The sequence below is a fragment of the Aythya marila genome (assembly GCF_965140915.1).
Source record: "Aythya marila genome assembly, chromosome: Z".
NCBI classification, from domain to species: domain Eukaryota; kingdom Metazoa; phylum Chordata; class Aves; order Anseriformes; family Anatidae; genus Aythya; species Aythya marila.
In genome coordinates, this window is record NC_139080.1 from 24,061,218 (window position 1) to 24,076,889 (window position 15,672).

Here is a 15,672-nt window from a genome sequence, read left to right on the forward strand (position 1 = left end):
GCCCCCACTGCCAGCTACCCCCAAAAAGCCGCTGACAGCTTGTGGCAGGCTGCTGGGCATCACCAGGAGAGCCGTCACCACCACTGCCCAGCCCGGGCCAAAGCCAGCAATCAGGAAGAGGCTGCTGAGGGCAGCCCCCAAGAAGAGTGCATCACTGGCACCATCGCCAGAGACCTGAGCTCAAGCAGCAGCCGTGAGCCACTGGGCTTGCCCCCATGCCCTCTGATCTGCCACCCCCCCTTTTCCTTGCAGCAGGAGCCCACAGCCTCATCTTCCACAGAGGGACTGGCATGTATCAGCATGAAGAAAATGGCTGTGCGAGGCAACTTCTAATGCGTTGCTTGAAGTGGAAGATGTTGATGCAAAAGATAGTAGCAACCCAGAGTTATGCAGCGAGTATGTGAAGGACATCTGTAAGTACCTGAAAGAACTTGAGGTTGGTAGTACTAATAGTAGTTCCAGCTACAGGGACAACGTGCTGACGCAGGGAGTCTGCCTGTCATCATAGAGGGAGCTTGGGGATGGCACTCATTTTCGCCTGTGGATTTTCAGGAGGCACTTACAAGTGATTCCTCAACTGAAAATGCTAGAGTTGTGACTAGATATAATAATCTGATATATAAGATACAATATAAGGTACGATCATAGAATCACAGAATATCCCAAGGTGGAAGGGACCCATAAGGATCATCAAGTCCAACTCCTGGCACCACACAGGTCTGCCCAAAAGTTTAGACCATGTGACTAAGTGCACAGTCCAATTGCACCAGCTAGCGATGCCGTGCTTGATGCACCCCAAGGTAAGGTTGGCCTTCCCGGCTGCCAGGGCACACTGCTGGCTCATATTCAGCTTGCTGTCAACTACAACCCCCAGATCCCTCTCTGCAGGGCTGCTCTCCAGCATCTCATCGCCCAGTCTGTATGTATAGCCAGGGTTACCCCGTCCCATGTGCAGGTCCTGGCACTTGCCTTTGTTAAAATTCATATATAAGACACAATGTAGGATACAATAAAACTGAAGACATGTATACGACATCCCAAATTCGCAAATTTGACAGGAGGTGACAGTTCTGCAAGCCCTGTACTTTCATCTGGGTCGTCCTCTCTCTATACTGTTCTTAAGAAGAGCTTTGAAGATTGCTGAGGTAAAGCTGAAAACAAGTGTTCTTTATGCAGTACCTGGAAGTTGTAATACTTAACTGTGGAAGCTTGTTATAATGGCTCAAAACTTCCATATGAGCCCAAAAAGTATTGCAGCTGTTTGCCTGCTTTTAGTCACTTGAGTCTAGTTAACCAAAGTTAAAATGCTTGATACTGCAGGTGGTCACTAGACCGCTATTAAAAGCATATGAGCAGCCTAATACAACTCAGAATTGCTCTGTGATTAAGCCATTTGAATTTCAAGCCTACAGCTTGAAAAATGTTTAAGAAAGTATTCTGGTTTGACTAAAAGGCAACTGAACAATGCAGGTGAGCGTGGAACAACACATTCTGTCCAAGTAAATGCTGGAGCTATCCATTCTGGACTATGCCGTCATCGGTGTCCTTCCATCCAGGATGGCAGCTGCTGCTTCCTGCTTGGCTCTGAAACTTCCCAGTGGAAGCCAGTGGGTAAGTCATGCTGCACCTGCAAGCACGGACTTGGATGCACAAGTTTAAAAGGCCACCCCGGGACAAGTGCATGCAGGCCTTTTGCATCGCTTGGGGGACAGAAGTAGGGTGGTGACTGTTAGCTCTCCCCCATTACCAAGGAGGCCAAATGTTCAAGCCCAACATGTTCTAGTAGGCTTGTCTAATAACTTCCCTTCAGACGACAACTCTGCAGTACCACATGTCCTACAGTGAGAGTGAGCTCGTCCCAGTCATGCCACACTTGGCAAAGAACGTAATTCTAATGAGCCAGGGCTCTATGGGGCATGTGGCAAGAGCTTGTCGGGGATGGTGGGGAGTGTGCTTGGCTAAGTGTCAGCGCATGGTGCTCTGGGGCTGTGTCGGCTGTGACCTGAGCCATCAAGCTTGGATCAGCCCTGCTTACTGCAGCTGAAAATCTGCCCCAAGGTGGTGTGATATGGCACAAACTGACCAAAATTGGAAAAACCTGGGATCTGGCTGCTAGAATTGGCTTGGCCTGACCCTCCCCTTCCCCCCCAGGCCTCAGATGGGCTGGAATAATGAAATAATGTGGGTAAACTTTGTGTCTTTGTGTGGGTAAACCCCCTTGTGTCTCTGCAGGCCATCGGGAGTAAGTACGCCACCTGGAGCAACATGCAAGTAAGCACTTGGACAGCTGCTGTCATAGAAGACTGAGCCAAACCCGTGGTTGCATTCCTATAACCCCGTGAAAATTCAAAAAAAAAATTAAAAAAAAAAATGGTCAGAGCTGTGTCTATATAAACTCTTAGTTTTTAGTTGCGTGCTTCGTGCTTTTAACAAAGACGGTTTTATCTTCCCTGCCACCCAGCCCACAACTCCCCTCAGAGCCCCGCCCGGCCGCCATCTTGCGCACGGGGGCGGTGCTGCGGGGCGGGCGGGCGAGGCCCGCGCGGGCAGTTCGAAGGCGGCGCCATGGCGGAGCCCGGAGGAGCCGAACCCGAGCCCGAGCCCGAGCCCGGGCCCGAGGTGACGGTGAACATCCCCTTCCTGATCCGGTGCGTGCCGTGCGGGGCGGCGGGGGGGCTCGGGGACGGGGAATGGGGACGGGGACGGCGCGCTGACGGCTTCGCTCGGCTCCTTTGCAGCCTGCGGGAGCAGCTGAAGCAGCAGCTGATGGAGTGCCAAACCGCAGCCCGCGCCTGTGAGTAACGCAGCGCCTTCCCTTCAAGCCCCTGACACCCCCCTGGCACCCTCCAGGGATCCCCCTGAGACCCCTCTGACACCCCCACCTGGTGCTGTGCTTTTAGTCCCTCAGCCAAGCACCTACACAGCCCTCCTACTCCCCTGCGTAGTCTCACTGAGGCTGGATGAGCTGGTGAGGTGTGGAGGCAGAATAAAAGATGCATTAAATGGCTTTGTCCCTTACGTTCTGTAAATCGTGTTTAAAGTCTTCCTCTTGTGCTGTTCTAGTGTGTTCTTGCTTTGCAGATCAAGGAGGGTGCCCTGACCATGACGTGGAAGAAAAGGCTACTACGGAGTACGTAATTTGTTAACTTTGAGCTTCTGTATGTATTGTAAAATAAATTGAAGGGCTGAGCTTGGAAGCTCTCTTCTGGTTACTCCTTTTTAGTAGATACTCTGGATTAACAATCAGTACTACGCAAGAATGTGGTGAAAAGCAGATGACACCAAGTTAGGTGCGTGTATCAGTCTGCTCAAGGGTAGGAAGGCTCTGCATAGGCTCTGCATCTGGGTAGGCTGCACCGATGGGCTAAGACCAACTCTGTGAAGTTCAACAAGGCCAAGTGCCGGGTCCTGCACCTGGGGCACAACAACCCCAAGCAGAGCTACAGGCTGGGAGATGAGTGGTTGGAGAGCTGCCAGGCAGAGAAGGACCTGGGAGTGATGGTGGATAGTCGGCTGAATATGAGCCAGCAGTGTGCTCAGGTGGCCAAGAAGGCCAACGGCATCCTGGCTTGTATCAGGAACAGTGTGACCAGCAGGGCAAGGGAAGTGATTGTTCCCCTGTATTCAGCTCTGGTGAGGCCGCACCTCGAGTACTGTGTTCAGTTTTGGGCCCCTCGCTACAAGAAGGACATGGAGGTGCTTGAGCGAGTCCAGAGAAGGGCGACGAAGCTGGTGAGGGGCCTGGAGAACAAGTCCTACGAGGGGCGGCTGAGGGAGCTGGGCTTGTTCAGCCTGGAGAAGAGGAGGCTCAGAGGTGACCTTAACTCTTCTACAGGTACATTAAAGGAGGCTGTAGCGAGGTGGGGGTTGGCCTGTTCTCCCACGTGCCTGGTGACAGGACAAGGGGGAACGGGCTAAAGTTGCGCCAGGGGTGTTTTAGGTTGGATATTAGGAAGAACTTCTTTACTGAGAGGGTTGTGAGGCATTGGAATGGGCTGCCTAGGGAAGTGGTGGAGTCACCATCCCTGGAGGTCTTTAAAAGACGTTTAGGTGTTGAACTTAGTGATAAGGTTTAGTGGAGGACTTGTTGGTGTTAGGTCAGAGGTTAGACTCAGTGATCTTAGAGGTCTCTTCCAACTTAGAGGAATCTGTGTGTGATTCTGTGTGAAAACAAAGGAAATTAAGAGAGAATACGACTGAATGACTTGTAGTTTGGAGGAAAAGTTCTTCCTTCAGACATGCAGAGAACAAGTTAAAAATACGAGGTTGCTTTTACAGTTTTTGTTCCTTTCGTGCTTTGTTTCAGATGCATGCAAAATTTGGAAAATGAACTGGAGAAAATAAAAACCTCCTTCAAGAACAAGACATTATTCATGCAAAGGTAGATTTTTCTTTCTACTTGGAGGTTTTCTGTTTGTTTACATGTGTGCACATGCATGCAGAAATGCATAATTATGATTAAAATAGGATTCCAGAGTGATACAGCACGTGTTGCAAACACGAGAGATTTAATACAATTGCTTCAATAGGAATGAAGAGGGATATACCATAGAGAATAACAACAAAACACAAACTGAAGCAAGTGTGAGCCTCAGAGGTTCTGCAAAATTAAGAAAAGGCAGACAGTGTACATTAGTAAAAGTAGTTGGTGGTACTTTACAAATTCCTGTGAAGAGGTTGAGGTTGGTAGTTGTTGTGTATCTCCTAAACTAGACAGACGACTGTTTGTTTGAATTCCCACCTTTGTCCAGCTTCCCTTCGTCAGACTGGGACTGATGGCATCTGAGGTATGTTTGTCAAGATAGAAATGCATTGTCACTCTTACAAATGGTCTTTGATAACACCTTTCTTGTCCTGAGAATTAAGCCCCAGTATTTAAGTGTTAACTTTTTAACTATTTAACTTTTAAATATAAGTGTTGTTGTCGTCATTTTTTTTAAATATGTATTTCCAATGTTAAGTGGGTATAAGTGAAATTAGTAAATCTCTCTTCCAGTATATATCAGCAGTTAGTTCTCAGTTTCTTATCAATTCTCATCAGTTATTTGTCTTTCTTATACCATGCAGGATGCAGTTTGCGGATGCCCTGCGAAAGAAAATGGCAGAAAATGATGGTGAGGCAAGGTAAGATGTTTTGGGGGAAAGGATGGCCAGAAAAGAAAGGACCATCCTTTAATGCGGCACATTTCTATTTTGCTTCATGGTAACTTTTGTAAAGCAAACTTCTTGTCTAGCTTTGACTGGAAAAGATATAGTCCACCAGTTTCTGGCTAGAGACAGCATGATCAAAACTGCTATATGCACGGTGGATTTACCTTTGGACTCTAAATTAACTAGCCTTTGATTACAGAGATGCTTAAGCTTGTTTCACAGAAACCAGCTCAACTCCAGAAGCACCAATGTGGTTTGATCATTAGCTCTGTTATTTTGGCTGTGCTTGTGAAATGCACTGGACTCCCCACCACCAGCACTGGTGTTTCCATATTTAAATGAAGCCGCAAGAACATTTATTGAATGTTATGTGAGTTCTTGCCCTCTTTGGATCGTGTCCTTAGATTCGTGTTGACATTTGAGAGTTGATTGAATATGGGGATGTTTTGTGAGCAGTGGACTCGGGCAGCTTCTCTCCCTGGTTTAGACAGTATTAAGTCACTTTGTGAAGACTGGATTTGGCTTTGTCTGGGCTTAAGTGGCTTTCCTAGTTTTTGATGCACCAGTAAGAGTTGTTTGTAGTTAACAGTTTTTTGTTTCTAAGGAATATGAATTCCCAGCATTTATAATAGCTGAGTGCATACTGCAAGCTGGTAATGGAGCCTTGCTTCAGCTTTGCTGCCTTCATTAAATAATTATGTAGAAGCTTAATGCCTGTCAAACAGAACCGAAGATTTCAAATGTGCTTAAAATCAGTTTTAACTTCTTGCCCGCTGTTAATTGATATATGCATATGAAGTGTCGTATGAGAAATTGCATTTCTGTTGAAAATACAGCTGAAAGCAATGTGTTTCCATGATGTCCCTGTTACAGCCCAGAATTCAGGAGCTCTAACCACTAGCTCTATGATTTGAAAAATTAAACTTAACTGATGTTTTAGCAAAACTGAGAGCGAAACAAGGAGCCTATGTGGCGCCTACAACTAGAAGCATGCTAGATGTGTATTTATCTGTTTTCCTGTTAAGATAAACGAGCATTTTTTGTTTAATCTAAATAACTTGGATTAAAGTGTTCATGCTGTCAACACATATTAATGGTCTAAATGCAACTTCTCTTTCTTCCTTAGACTGATTGTGGATACCGTACTGAACACAGTAGAGCTCAGCCAGGCAATAATTGAATTTCAAAAAGTAAGTGCCATTTGTACCTTTTGCTGCAGTTGTGCACGCTTGCTGTAAAGGTAATTGAAAGTAACAGGAATGCACAAGTCATTTGAAAGTAAGTATATGGCTCAAAGGGCATAGTTGCTAGCAGTGTTAAAATTACTGAAGTTGCTGCTTCAAGTGAGTATGCAAGCAAGTCTGCAAGAACTGCCCTTAGCTGCTTTTGTGGACTGAATTAGCATCATCAGTATTTATTTGAAATGAGAGTCTACGAAATACGTTTTTCTTTCAGGAAACACGTGACATTGAAGACAAAATGAATGCCCTTAGAAGGAAAAGACTCAGTAAGTGCATATTTGAATATACTGTTCATATTTTAAAGTGCTTCTTGTAGCATTATTAAGTGACTACAAAATTCTTAATGCAGTTATAAAACTTATGAAAACAGTTTTACTAGGTGCTATAAAAATGAGCTGGTGTGGTGTCTACATGATGATGAGACTGATAGAACGTATCAGTCGTATTCTTGTATCTCTGGTTCCATATCTGCTAAAAAACAAGAAGAGTGATGGTCTTTCGTTATTTATTATAAGCTTCCCAGCAACCTACACTTCATTTAGTAATTTAAATCAGTTCTGCAAAACTGAAAGGATTCTTTTTTTTCTCAAACTGCACTTTTGTGAAATGTTTGTTGAACAAGAGGGTACTTACTTACAAAGAGCTTGTGTAGTGATATGTAACTTGGTATTCAGAACGCTTATTACAGGGGGTCAAATTTACATTTGAAATCGCATTTCAGAACTTAGTAAGGTAAATAATTTTTTTGAATAGCACTAAAAGTTTGTTCTTAACGTCATACAACGAGGTTTGACAGCAGTTCTAACAATTATTAATTCAATTGCTTGTTTCATGCGTAGAAATTGGTATGTATGTTGAGAGTAATAGACACAATGAAGTATGTCTTTTCACAGTAAAAAAAAATGAGCACCCTAACACCCTCCTTCAGTTAAGGAATGCTGTATCAGGAACAGCAGCATTCTGACCATGTATGAAATCTCCCTTCACGGTGTCTTTCAGTCTTGCTTTTAGCCTGGTATCGTCCAAAACCTGGCAATACTCACTGGTGTTGTCCATGTATCCCTTCTATGACTTTTGAATTTGTTTTCAATCCAATATGATTTTAAACATCTCCAACTATAAATGCCATGACAACTAAAGATGGGGCATAGGACAGGTATTTAAATTAGGGTCTATGTCTGAAGGAAATGCAGACCTTATTCAGAGGACTTTTGGTTTTGTTAGCAGCCAAGGAACCAGTTGGTGTGTACTGATACCAGGTACTGCAGTACTTGTGTCTTGTGTAAAAGGTATGTTGTTAGGTCTGTTGGAGGAAGTGGAGGGAGGGAGAAGTTTGAGCTATTGCAATAGAAATGCCTTAGATGTCTGTAAGAAAAAAAAATATCTGTTTAGGTCTTCTGCTCACTGAACTACTTCTTAATGCTTTGTTTTACTAATAATGGAACAGTTCTAAGACAGGCTGAAGAAGACAAACTACAGAAAATTCATCTCATGATGAAAAAAATAAAGGAACTAGGGAGTAAGGAAGTGAATGAAATGCTGGAGAAAATACGTAAAAACCTACAAACTGAAAGAGCGATGACTACAGTAATTCAAAATGTATTCCAGGTAATTTCATAGCTTTCATAAGCAGATTGGCAGTTCTGCATTACAAGCAGAATAATATACTGTGTAGTGAATGTGACTTCAAACAAAGTCATGTTTTCTAAACTCTTTAAGTAACAGTAGTAATGGAAAAACTGCAGTATGAAAGGAAATCTTTATTATTTTCAGGACTAAAACTATAAAACTTGTTTGGAGTTATTATTTCCAGAGTTTAGAAACATGCTATTGATCTGTCTTTATTTCTTTGGTCCCTTAAAGGTACAAAGGTAATGCATTTTCCAGAAATGTGTCTATCATGGCAGTGGCTATAATTCTTTACACTGATGGTCACACCTACATCTCCCCAAACCAGTTCCCTAGGACAAATAAATAGGCCTTAATCCGATGATACTGGTGGGATTAGTGTGGGAGGTGGGTCTCCTGCAGCATCCTGTGCTCAGAGGGGTGCCACTAGAGGTCATGTGCCCTCTGCTGCCACCCCCTGCTCTGCCTCTTGCAGTGTGGCTTGTCCTGACCTGTGAAATACCAGTGAAAAATGCACATAGTTTATTTAAAAAAAAAAAAAAAAAGACTGGGGAAGAATATATTTGATAGAAATACCAAAAAAAAAAAAAAGGTAGAAAAATGGATATAACCATTCTGTGAATTTGCATGACCAGTGGAGTACCAAGAACAGAAGAAGAGCCACATGTTCTTTCTGTTGCATGCTATGTCTGCTACTAGTTTGAAACATATTATGGTTTCATCTCAAATCGAGAATAGGAAATTAAACATTTTAGTGGGTTTTAGATTAGATTCCCAGAATTCTGTTTTTGTACTCCTGAGGTCTTCTGAAGAATAGGTAAAACAATTCTTTTTTGGTTAAATTAAAAATTCCCATTTTCAATCTAGAATGGCAGAGTGAGAATGTTACAAACAATCATTTTCTCCTCTCTTCCTAAATCCTGTCCATTTCAAACACTGCTGTGAATTTCAAGGGCTTCCAAACTTTAAACAAGACCAACAGAAATTTTGATCCTTTTTAAGAGCTTTTGTTTTTTAACCACTAGTCTTTCTGTCTTGTAGAGCATCATCATTGGAAGCCAGGTTAACTGGGCAGAAGATCCATCTTTGAAGGCTATTGTTCTACAGCTTGAAAAAAACGTCTCTGAGTCAGGAAGATGACCTTTCATATTTAAAGTGTACATAATCAACATATAATCAATATTCAATGCATCATAGAAGCTCAGTTTTATGAATTTTGGCCTTTCTGGAAGTTCTCTCTAGACTCAGAATATGGCCATGCAAATCACTGAGGTGAATTTTTAATTCCTGGTAAAGAACAGTCATTGCAACAAGTAATGTAGCTGATGAACCTGTGAAGGGCTACTTTATAGCAGTTTGAAGTCAAGAACTCCTTTCCTCCTGAAATTCAGCAATAAGACAAGAAAGAGTATCAATTTATATAACCTACACACGACAAGCTTGTACGTAGAAGGTATTACACCAGGGCGCTGCCACTGCTTTTCTGCTCCGCCTTCCTCCTGTTTCTGTATTCTGTATTCCACAGGACCCTGCAGTGTCCCAGTAGAAAGCTCAAATTGTAAAACTTGATTAGGAAAGTATTTGTCTGGGGGCTTTTTTGTTGTCGTTGTTGTTTAGTTATTGTAGAATTTTACGCCTAGAAACGTTTATGCTTTTAACTGTGCGGCTGTGCTATGGGGTGCAGGAAGAGAAGCGAGCTGTCCGCGCTGCACCTAGCAGGAAGCTCCCGCAGCCTTTAGACGCCAACAATCGCGTTTTTAATACACTGCTACGCTGGCCGAGAAATAAAACGAAGAACGGGCCGCTTTGTCTCGCACGAGCAGCGCGGGGCGCGCTGCCAGCACCCGGGGGCCGGGCCTCTCCCGCCGGCGCGCCCCTGGCCACGCCCCCGTTGCGGGAGGCTACGCCTCCGTTGCGGGAAGCCCCGCCCAGCCGCGGGCAGGGGGTGACCATGGGCAGCAAGATGGCGGCGGCCGCCCGCGCCGTGCAGGTAGCGGCGGCGGCCCCGGGAGGGGGGGGCGGTGGGGGCGGCGGGGCCGGGGCGCGGCGCGGGACCCCCTCAACCCCCCCCCAGCGCGGGGCCGGCGGGGCTCGGGGGCGGCCGGGGCTCGGGGCGCCGCCCGGGGGCCGTGTCCTTGGCGAGGGGAGGGGGCGCCCGGAGGTGGGGCCGGGCCCCGGGGGTCCGCGGGGGGTGCGCGGGGCCGCTGCTGACGGGCGGCGCTGCCGTGTCCCCCCGCAGGTGGTGAAGCCGCACACGCCCCTCATTAAGTTCCCGGACAGGAGGAGCGGTCCCAGGCCTAAAAGTAAGTGTCTGCCCCCACGCGGCGAGCGGCGGCCCCGTGCCCGCGGGGACCCCCCTGCTGCGGGGCGAGGGCTCCGCGGCAGCGGTGTCGGTGCGAAGGGAGCGCCTGGCGCAGCCCTCGGCCGCTGCGATAAGCAGGGCTGGCTAAAAGCCGTGCTTTCGTGGCCGTCTTTGACACCGATTTTTACACCCATAGCTTCGCTGATGTTTACAGGGTCCCTGCTACTGTTACGTTGACACATCAAAGTTACATAACCTGTGTGTTGCTTTTCGCATGAGTCAATAAAGCGTTTGAAACGAAAACAGCAGGTGCCTTAGAAGCGCAGTTACATTGTCCTCATTTGTTCAGAAACGGTGGCTGTTCTCATTCTTTTTTTAGTTTGTTACCTCCGATGTCTTTTTTTCTAGTACTGGTGTCAAAATTTCTCAAGGCCAGGCCTATCTCCTTGAAACAGATAGTTAATTCAGACATCTGAAGATTCTTCTTTTTATTTTTTTTCCTGCTATTCAAATGTTTACGGTGGCTAAAAACATACGGATTTTAAATTTCAGAGACTGCCACCTTCAAACTTTACACACTTAATCCTGTAACACCGTCTGAAGGGTGATTATTCGGTAAAGAACGGTTGGAAGCACCTTAACACACCAGTAACTGCACCGTATATTTGCCAGAGATTTAGCTGCTTCATTTATCCACTGACATTTCAAAGTATCTACAGCGTACATCAGTGCCACTTCTGATGTATCCGTGAAGTCCTCAGGAGCCGTATTTGGGGATAACTTTGCCAGAACTCTATGCTGCACCCAGCTCAGCGGGCTGCACCATCTCTCATGCCAGTGAATTGCATTCTTAAAAAATGTGTTCTGTTCCTCTCTATCTCTGTGCCAGAAGAACTTTGTCACGGTAGCGTTCGAGTCCTCTAGACCTTTCTACCAGAATCGTGTTCTGTCGCCTTGACAGCAAATTGCAGCCGGCCCCTCTCTGCTTGAAGGTTGTGGCAGTGACTGCCTTCACTCACCGCACCAGGCTGCTGCTCGCGCATGGCCACGCGGAGCTCTGCAGATCAAGGATACACTTTTAGAGCCATGGGCGCTGGAAAGGCCAGCCAAATTCTTTTATGGTATTACTATTGCAACACGTTGTCAAACAGGGCAGGGAAAACTATAGGAGAGACTGTATCTGCGCTAGAGCAATTTAGGTCTAGTGCTTCCGAGTCCCGATTTCTGGTGTTTTTAATTGGCCAGTGCTTCAGTTCCAGCTACGTGTCAGAATCAAAATTGTACGATAGAGGAAGCTCTCGGGCAAATCTCTAAATGTTTTTGTGGCGTATAAGACAAACTCGGAGAAGCTATTTCTCATGAGGAATTTTATTTCTTGAAACAAAAATACTTTGTAGGCGTTACTGGCCAGAATTATCAGCTCTGAGTTGTCAGAAACAGCTTTCTTCTGTTTTCGTCTTCTGCCTCTTTTGCCTCCTGATCTTAAATTTTAGAATTTCATCTTCATGGCGTGTTCAGATTATGTTCAGATTATGTTCCTTTCAATAAGCTCTCTCCCTCCTTGCTCTGTTCAGGACCTGCCTTGCCAAAGCACCTGATCAATTTGCAGCTTTCAGTCTTCTGACCGAGAACTCCTGAGTGTGCCCGTCCATGGTGTTTTTTTTACCAACAGTGGTTTGATGACTTTTTTGCAGCTGTTTGACATCCCTGCCCTGCCAATCAACTCAGACTCGCCATGGCTCCTCTCCTTTGTCACTACTGATCTTGGTGGAGGCAGCGGGGAGAGAGGCAGGCAATACCATGGCATTTTAACACATCCAGGTCTGCTCAGTCTTGACACTGCTTATTTTACAAATCCTTAGTCCGCCTGTCCCAGCCGCTTGAAGTTGTGTTTATCTTGCTCATTTTCCAGGGACACCGGGAAGGACTTCCTTCAGGAGCAGTCTGCTTTACCAGGTTTTTTAACCAGGCCTGAGTGCTTCCGAAGGAAACATACTGCGATGAGACGCAGTCCTCCCTGCTGTGGTAACTGTGCATTTCCATTGTCAGATCCACCATGGAGGGACAGACCTAAGGTCCAGCAGGCTGACGTTGATAGCACTGCCTTTCTGTCGTCTCTTTTCCTATCCTCAAACTGAAGGCAGCTTCCCTAACATGAATTCCTCGAGCCCTCTTCTCTGAAGTATTTCATGCAGTACTTGATCTGCATTTCATTAACAGTTTGACTGCTGATGCCCAATAGTGGTGTTCATTTGGCACAATGTTAAAAATGGGTTTGACATTGTGCATCATGAGCTTCATCCTTCTGTAAGCCTCTGTCTCTTTTTCACCAGTCTGTCTTTACAGTTGCAGAAAACAGAAAGCATCATCTCAGTGGGCCTTAGTTCTTCATCTTAGTTATCTTTCTGCATAAGCCTCCCCACACGCACATTGATGGTACTTCCTGCTGCAAGGAAAGCTTCCAGCGAAGGAAAGCCTTTGTTAGGATATATCACGTGGAGATCTGTTTCCACATGAACATTTCTGCCATTCGAATGTGTATTCTTTCAATTTCAGATAAATGTGCCCTTGATACTGTGCTCTTCATATATTAAACAGCAATTAGAACAAGTTGCGAGAAGCAGTGTCTTAATTCTTTTAATGTTTGTTATAAGGAAGAATGTTAATTCTCAATAACTAGTAACTTTTTACTGTCTGCTCATCTAATTAATTTTACAGTCTTGTTGTATTTCTGTAAACGGTTTTGCAATCTGGGTTTCAGTACAGGAATCTCTACAAGCAAGTGTGCCCCATGCTTCAAAAGCACAGGAGTCTGTCGGAGGCAGAGCACCAGCCTTTCAAAGTATTTCACCTGTTAGTAGGGTACAAGGTACACCAGACACTTCGGAATTAGCGAGAACCTTCCCTCAGAAATACAGAAGGAAACTTATGTCAGATGAAGAGATTGAATATATTCAAGTAAGTTTCAATGATTGTGTGTTCTCTGTTTACACAGCATTTATCTTAATTTGAAACTTTGAAGGACCTGTAGAAATACGGTAGTACTTTGCGGTTCTTGGTAAGTGTGTACTCAGAGCTCTCACAGGTCCGAAGCACAGTACCCAAATGACAAATCCTTGGTACACAGGGTACCCAGCTTTTACAAATCAGCAGCTCGTGGTGTCACAGGGAGATACAGACTTGGAGCACACATGGAGAGCTAGTGATAGGTACAGCCTACATCAACCATTATCGCTACCTGTTCTGTAACAGCTGCTTAATGTGTAATTTCGATGTGTTGGATGTGACGACTGGAGTCTACACACGGGCCAGTGGAAGCTATTGCCAGGTGACAGAAGTCCAAAACATTTTTCAAACTAGTTTTTATGAGTTATTTAATAGTAAGTTAACTTTTGTATTTCAACTTTTGGGAACATTTTATTAAGTTCAGTGTAAATATTTCCTGAAATATCTGCAGTTACAGTATTATATGGGAAAGGTAAGAGAGACGTCCCTTCATAACAATTTTGAACTGTAAACATTGTTACTTAAAAGGGAAGAATGCACAGAATTGAAGAATTGTAGAGAGAGGTGAAAGCTGGAAATGAAAAGACACTTACATAGCATTGTTAAATGATAAGGACACCTAAAGTGTGACCACATATATATTGTTCTGCAAGCATATGGGTAGGGCATTATAATTAGGAGCTTGTGAATTATTTTCCACAGTTATACACTTCTTCACCTCCAGCATATTTTTTTAATGGTGAGATACATCGTAAAATAATTGTGTCGGCACATTAATGCATTTCTGATTTCATAGAATCATAGAAACACAAGGTTGGAAAGGACCTACAGGATCATCTAGTCCAACCGTCCTCCTATCACTAAGCTACTAAATCATGTCTCGTAGCACCTTGTCCAAGCGCTTCTTGAATTTCTCACAAAGGTCGTAATTGCTGACCTGGGCCTTTTTTTTTTCCTTTGCACTTTGGAATTTGAGCAGTGGAAATAACCTTCAAACTTCTGTTCAGCGCTGCTGTGTCTCTCAGACCTTTTGTAAAGCGAGTAAGGGCCAGGTTTCTTCAGACGGGGAGAACTGCAGCCGTAGGTATGGGCTGCAGGATTTTTTCTTTTTTGATGTGCCTCAACTGAAAATTGGGCTGTTGCTGATAGATAAATGATGGTGCTTTATTTCATGCCCATTCTTTTATGGGTTAGAAATCAAAGTCTAAATAAGAAGTTTAGAGCAGAAATCTCGTTGGTTGGGCTGCGTGAGGAAAAAGCTTGTATCTCCCCTGGGTGTGGTGGTGTGTGCTTAGCCTGTCCCCTTTCTTTTCTCTTGCAGCGTGGAGGTCCGGAATAAGGCTGGAAGACGAGCTTGTCCCCGCTGCGGGAGGACGAAGCCTCGTGTTCACCGCCAAGGCATCGTCCCCTTAGCGTTACAGACGGCCGCACACGGCTAGCTTCAGCAGAACCCCGCCGCGAGGGGCGGGAGGGCAGGCATGACCCCCCCTCACACCTCCCCCGTCGATGGCTAACGAGCAGCGGCACACCATTAAAATATTTTTTCTAATTAGCCGTTCTACCACGCGGCGCCACTGCCTGCTTCTTCACGGGACCCCTCAGCGGGGCGGTGACGGTTAAAGGGGGGGCGGTGACGGTTACGGGGGGGGCGGTGACGGTTACAGGGGGGCGGTGACAGTTACAGGGGGCGGTGACGGTTACAGGGGGGCGGTGACGGTTACAAGGGGGCGGTGACGGTTACAGGGGGGCGGTGACGGTTACAAGGGGGCGGTGACGGTTACAGGGGGCGGTGACGGTTACAGGGGGGCGGTGACGGTTACAAGGGGGCGGTGACGGTTACAGGGGGGCGGTGACAGTTACAGGGGGGGGCGGTGACGGTTACGGGGGGGGCGGTGACGGTTACAGGGGGGCGGTGACGGTTAAAGGGGGGCGGTGACGGTTACGGGGGGGGCGGTGACGGTTACAGGGGGGCGGTGACAGTTACAGGGGGCGGTGACGGTTACAGGGGGGCGGTGACGGTTACAAGGGGGCGGTGACGGTTACAGGGGGGCGGTGACAGTTACAGGGGGCGGTGACGGTTACAGGGGGTGGTGACGGTTACAGGTGGGCGGTGACGGTTACAGGGGGGCGGTGACGGTTACAGGGGGGCGGTGACGGTTACAGGGGGGCGGTGACGGTTACAAGGGGGCGGTGACGGTTACAGGGGGGCGGTGACGGTTACAGGTGGGCGGTGACGGTTACAAGGGGGCGGTGACGGTTACAAGGGGGCGGTGACGGTTACAGGGGGCGGTGACGGTTACAGGGGGGCGGTGACGGTTACAAGGGGGCGGTGACGGTTACAGG

At 46.3% G+C, this 15,672-nt stretch overlaps 2 protein-coding genes across 2 annotated transcripts in view; both read left to right on the top strand.

Annotated features, from left to right (window-relative positions):
- Window positions 1-2,538: 2,538 nt before the first annotated feature.
- On the top strand, window positions 2,539-9,199 carry CENPH (centromere protein H). Its single transcript, XM_082782502.1, has 9 exons — window positions 2,539-2,648; window positions 2,739-2,794; window positions 3,082-3,130; window positions 4,307-4,381; window positions 5,068-5,124; window positions 6,278-6,341; window positions 6,607-6,658; window positions 7,840-8,000; window positions 9,063-9,199. Exons 1-9 carry the CDS (start codon window positions 2,566-2,568, stop codon window positions 9,159-9,161), a joined length of 696 nt encoding a protein of 231 aa, XP_082638628.1. The 5' UTR covers window positions 2,539-2,565; the 3' UTR covers window positions 9,162-9,199.
- Window positions 9,200-9,659: 460 nt separating this feature from the next.
- CDK7 (cyclin dependent kinase 7) overlaps window positions 9,660-15,672 on the top strand; it is a 34,534-nt gene continuing 28,521 nt past the window's right edge. Inside the window, exons 1-3 of the mRNA XM_082782501.1 lie at window positions 9,660-10,011; window positions 10,261-10,324; window positions 13,085-13,281. Coding sequence (XP_082638627.1) covers window positions 9,670-10,011; window positions 10,261-10,324; window positions 13,085-13,281 — 603 coding nt within the window. The 5' untranslated portion in view covers window positions 9,660-9,669. The remainder of the gene's footprint in view (window positions 10,012-10,260; window positions 10,325-13,084; window positions 13,282-15,672) is intronic.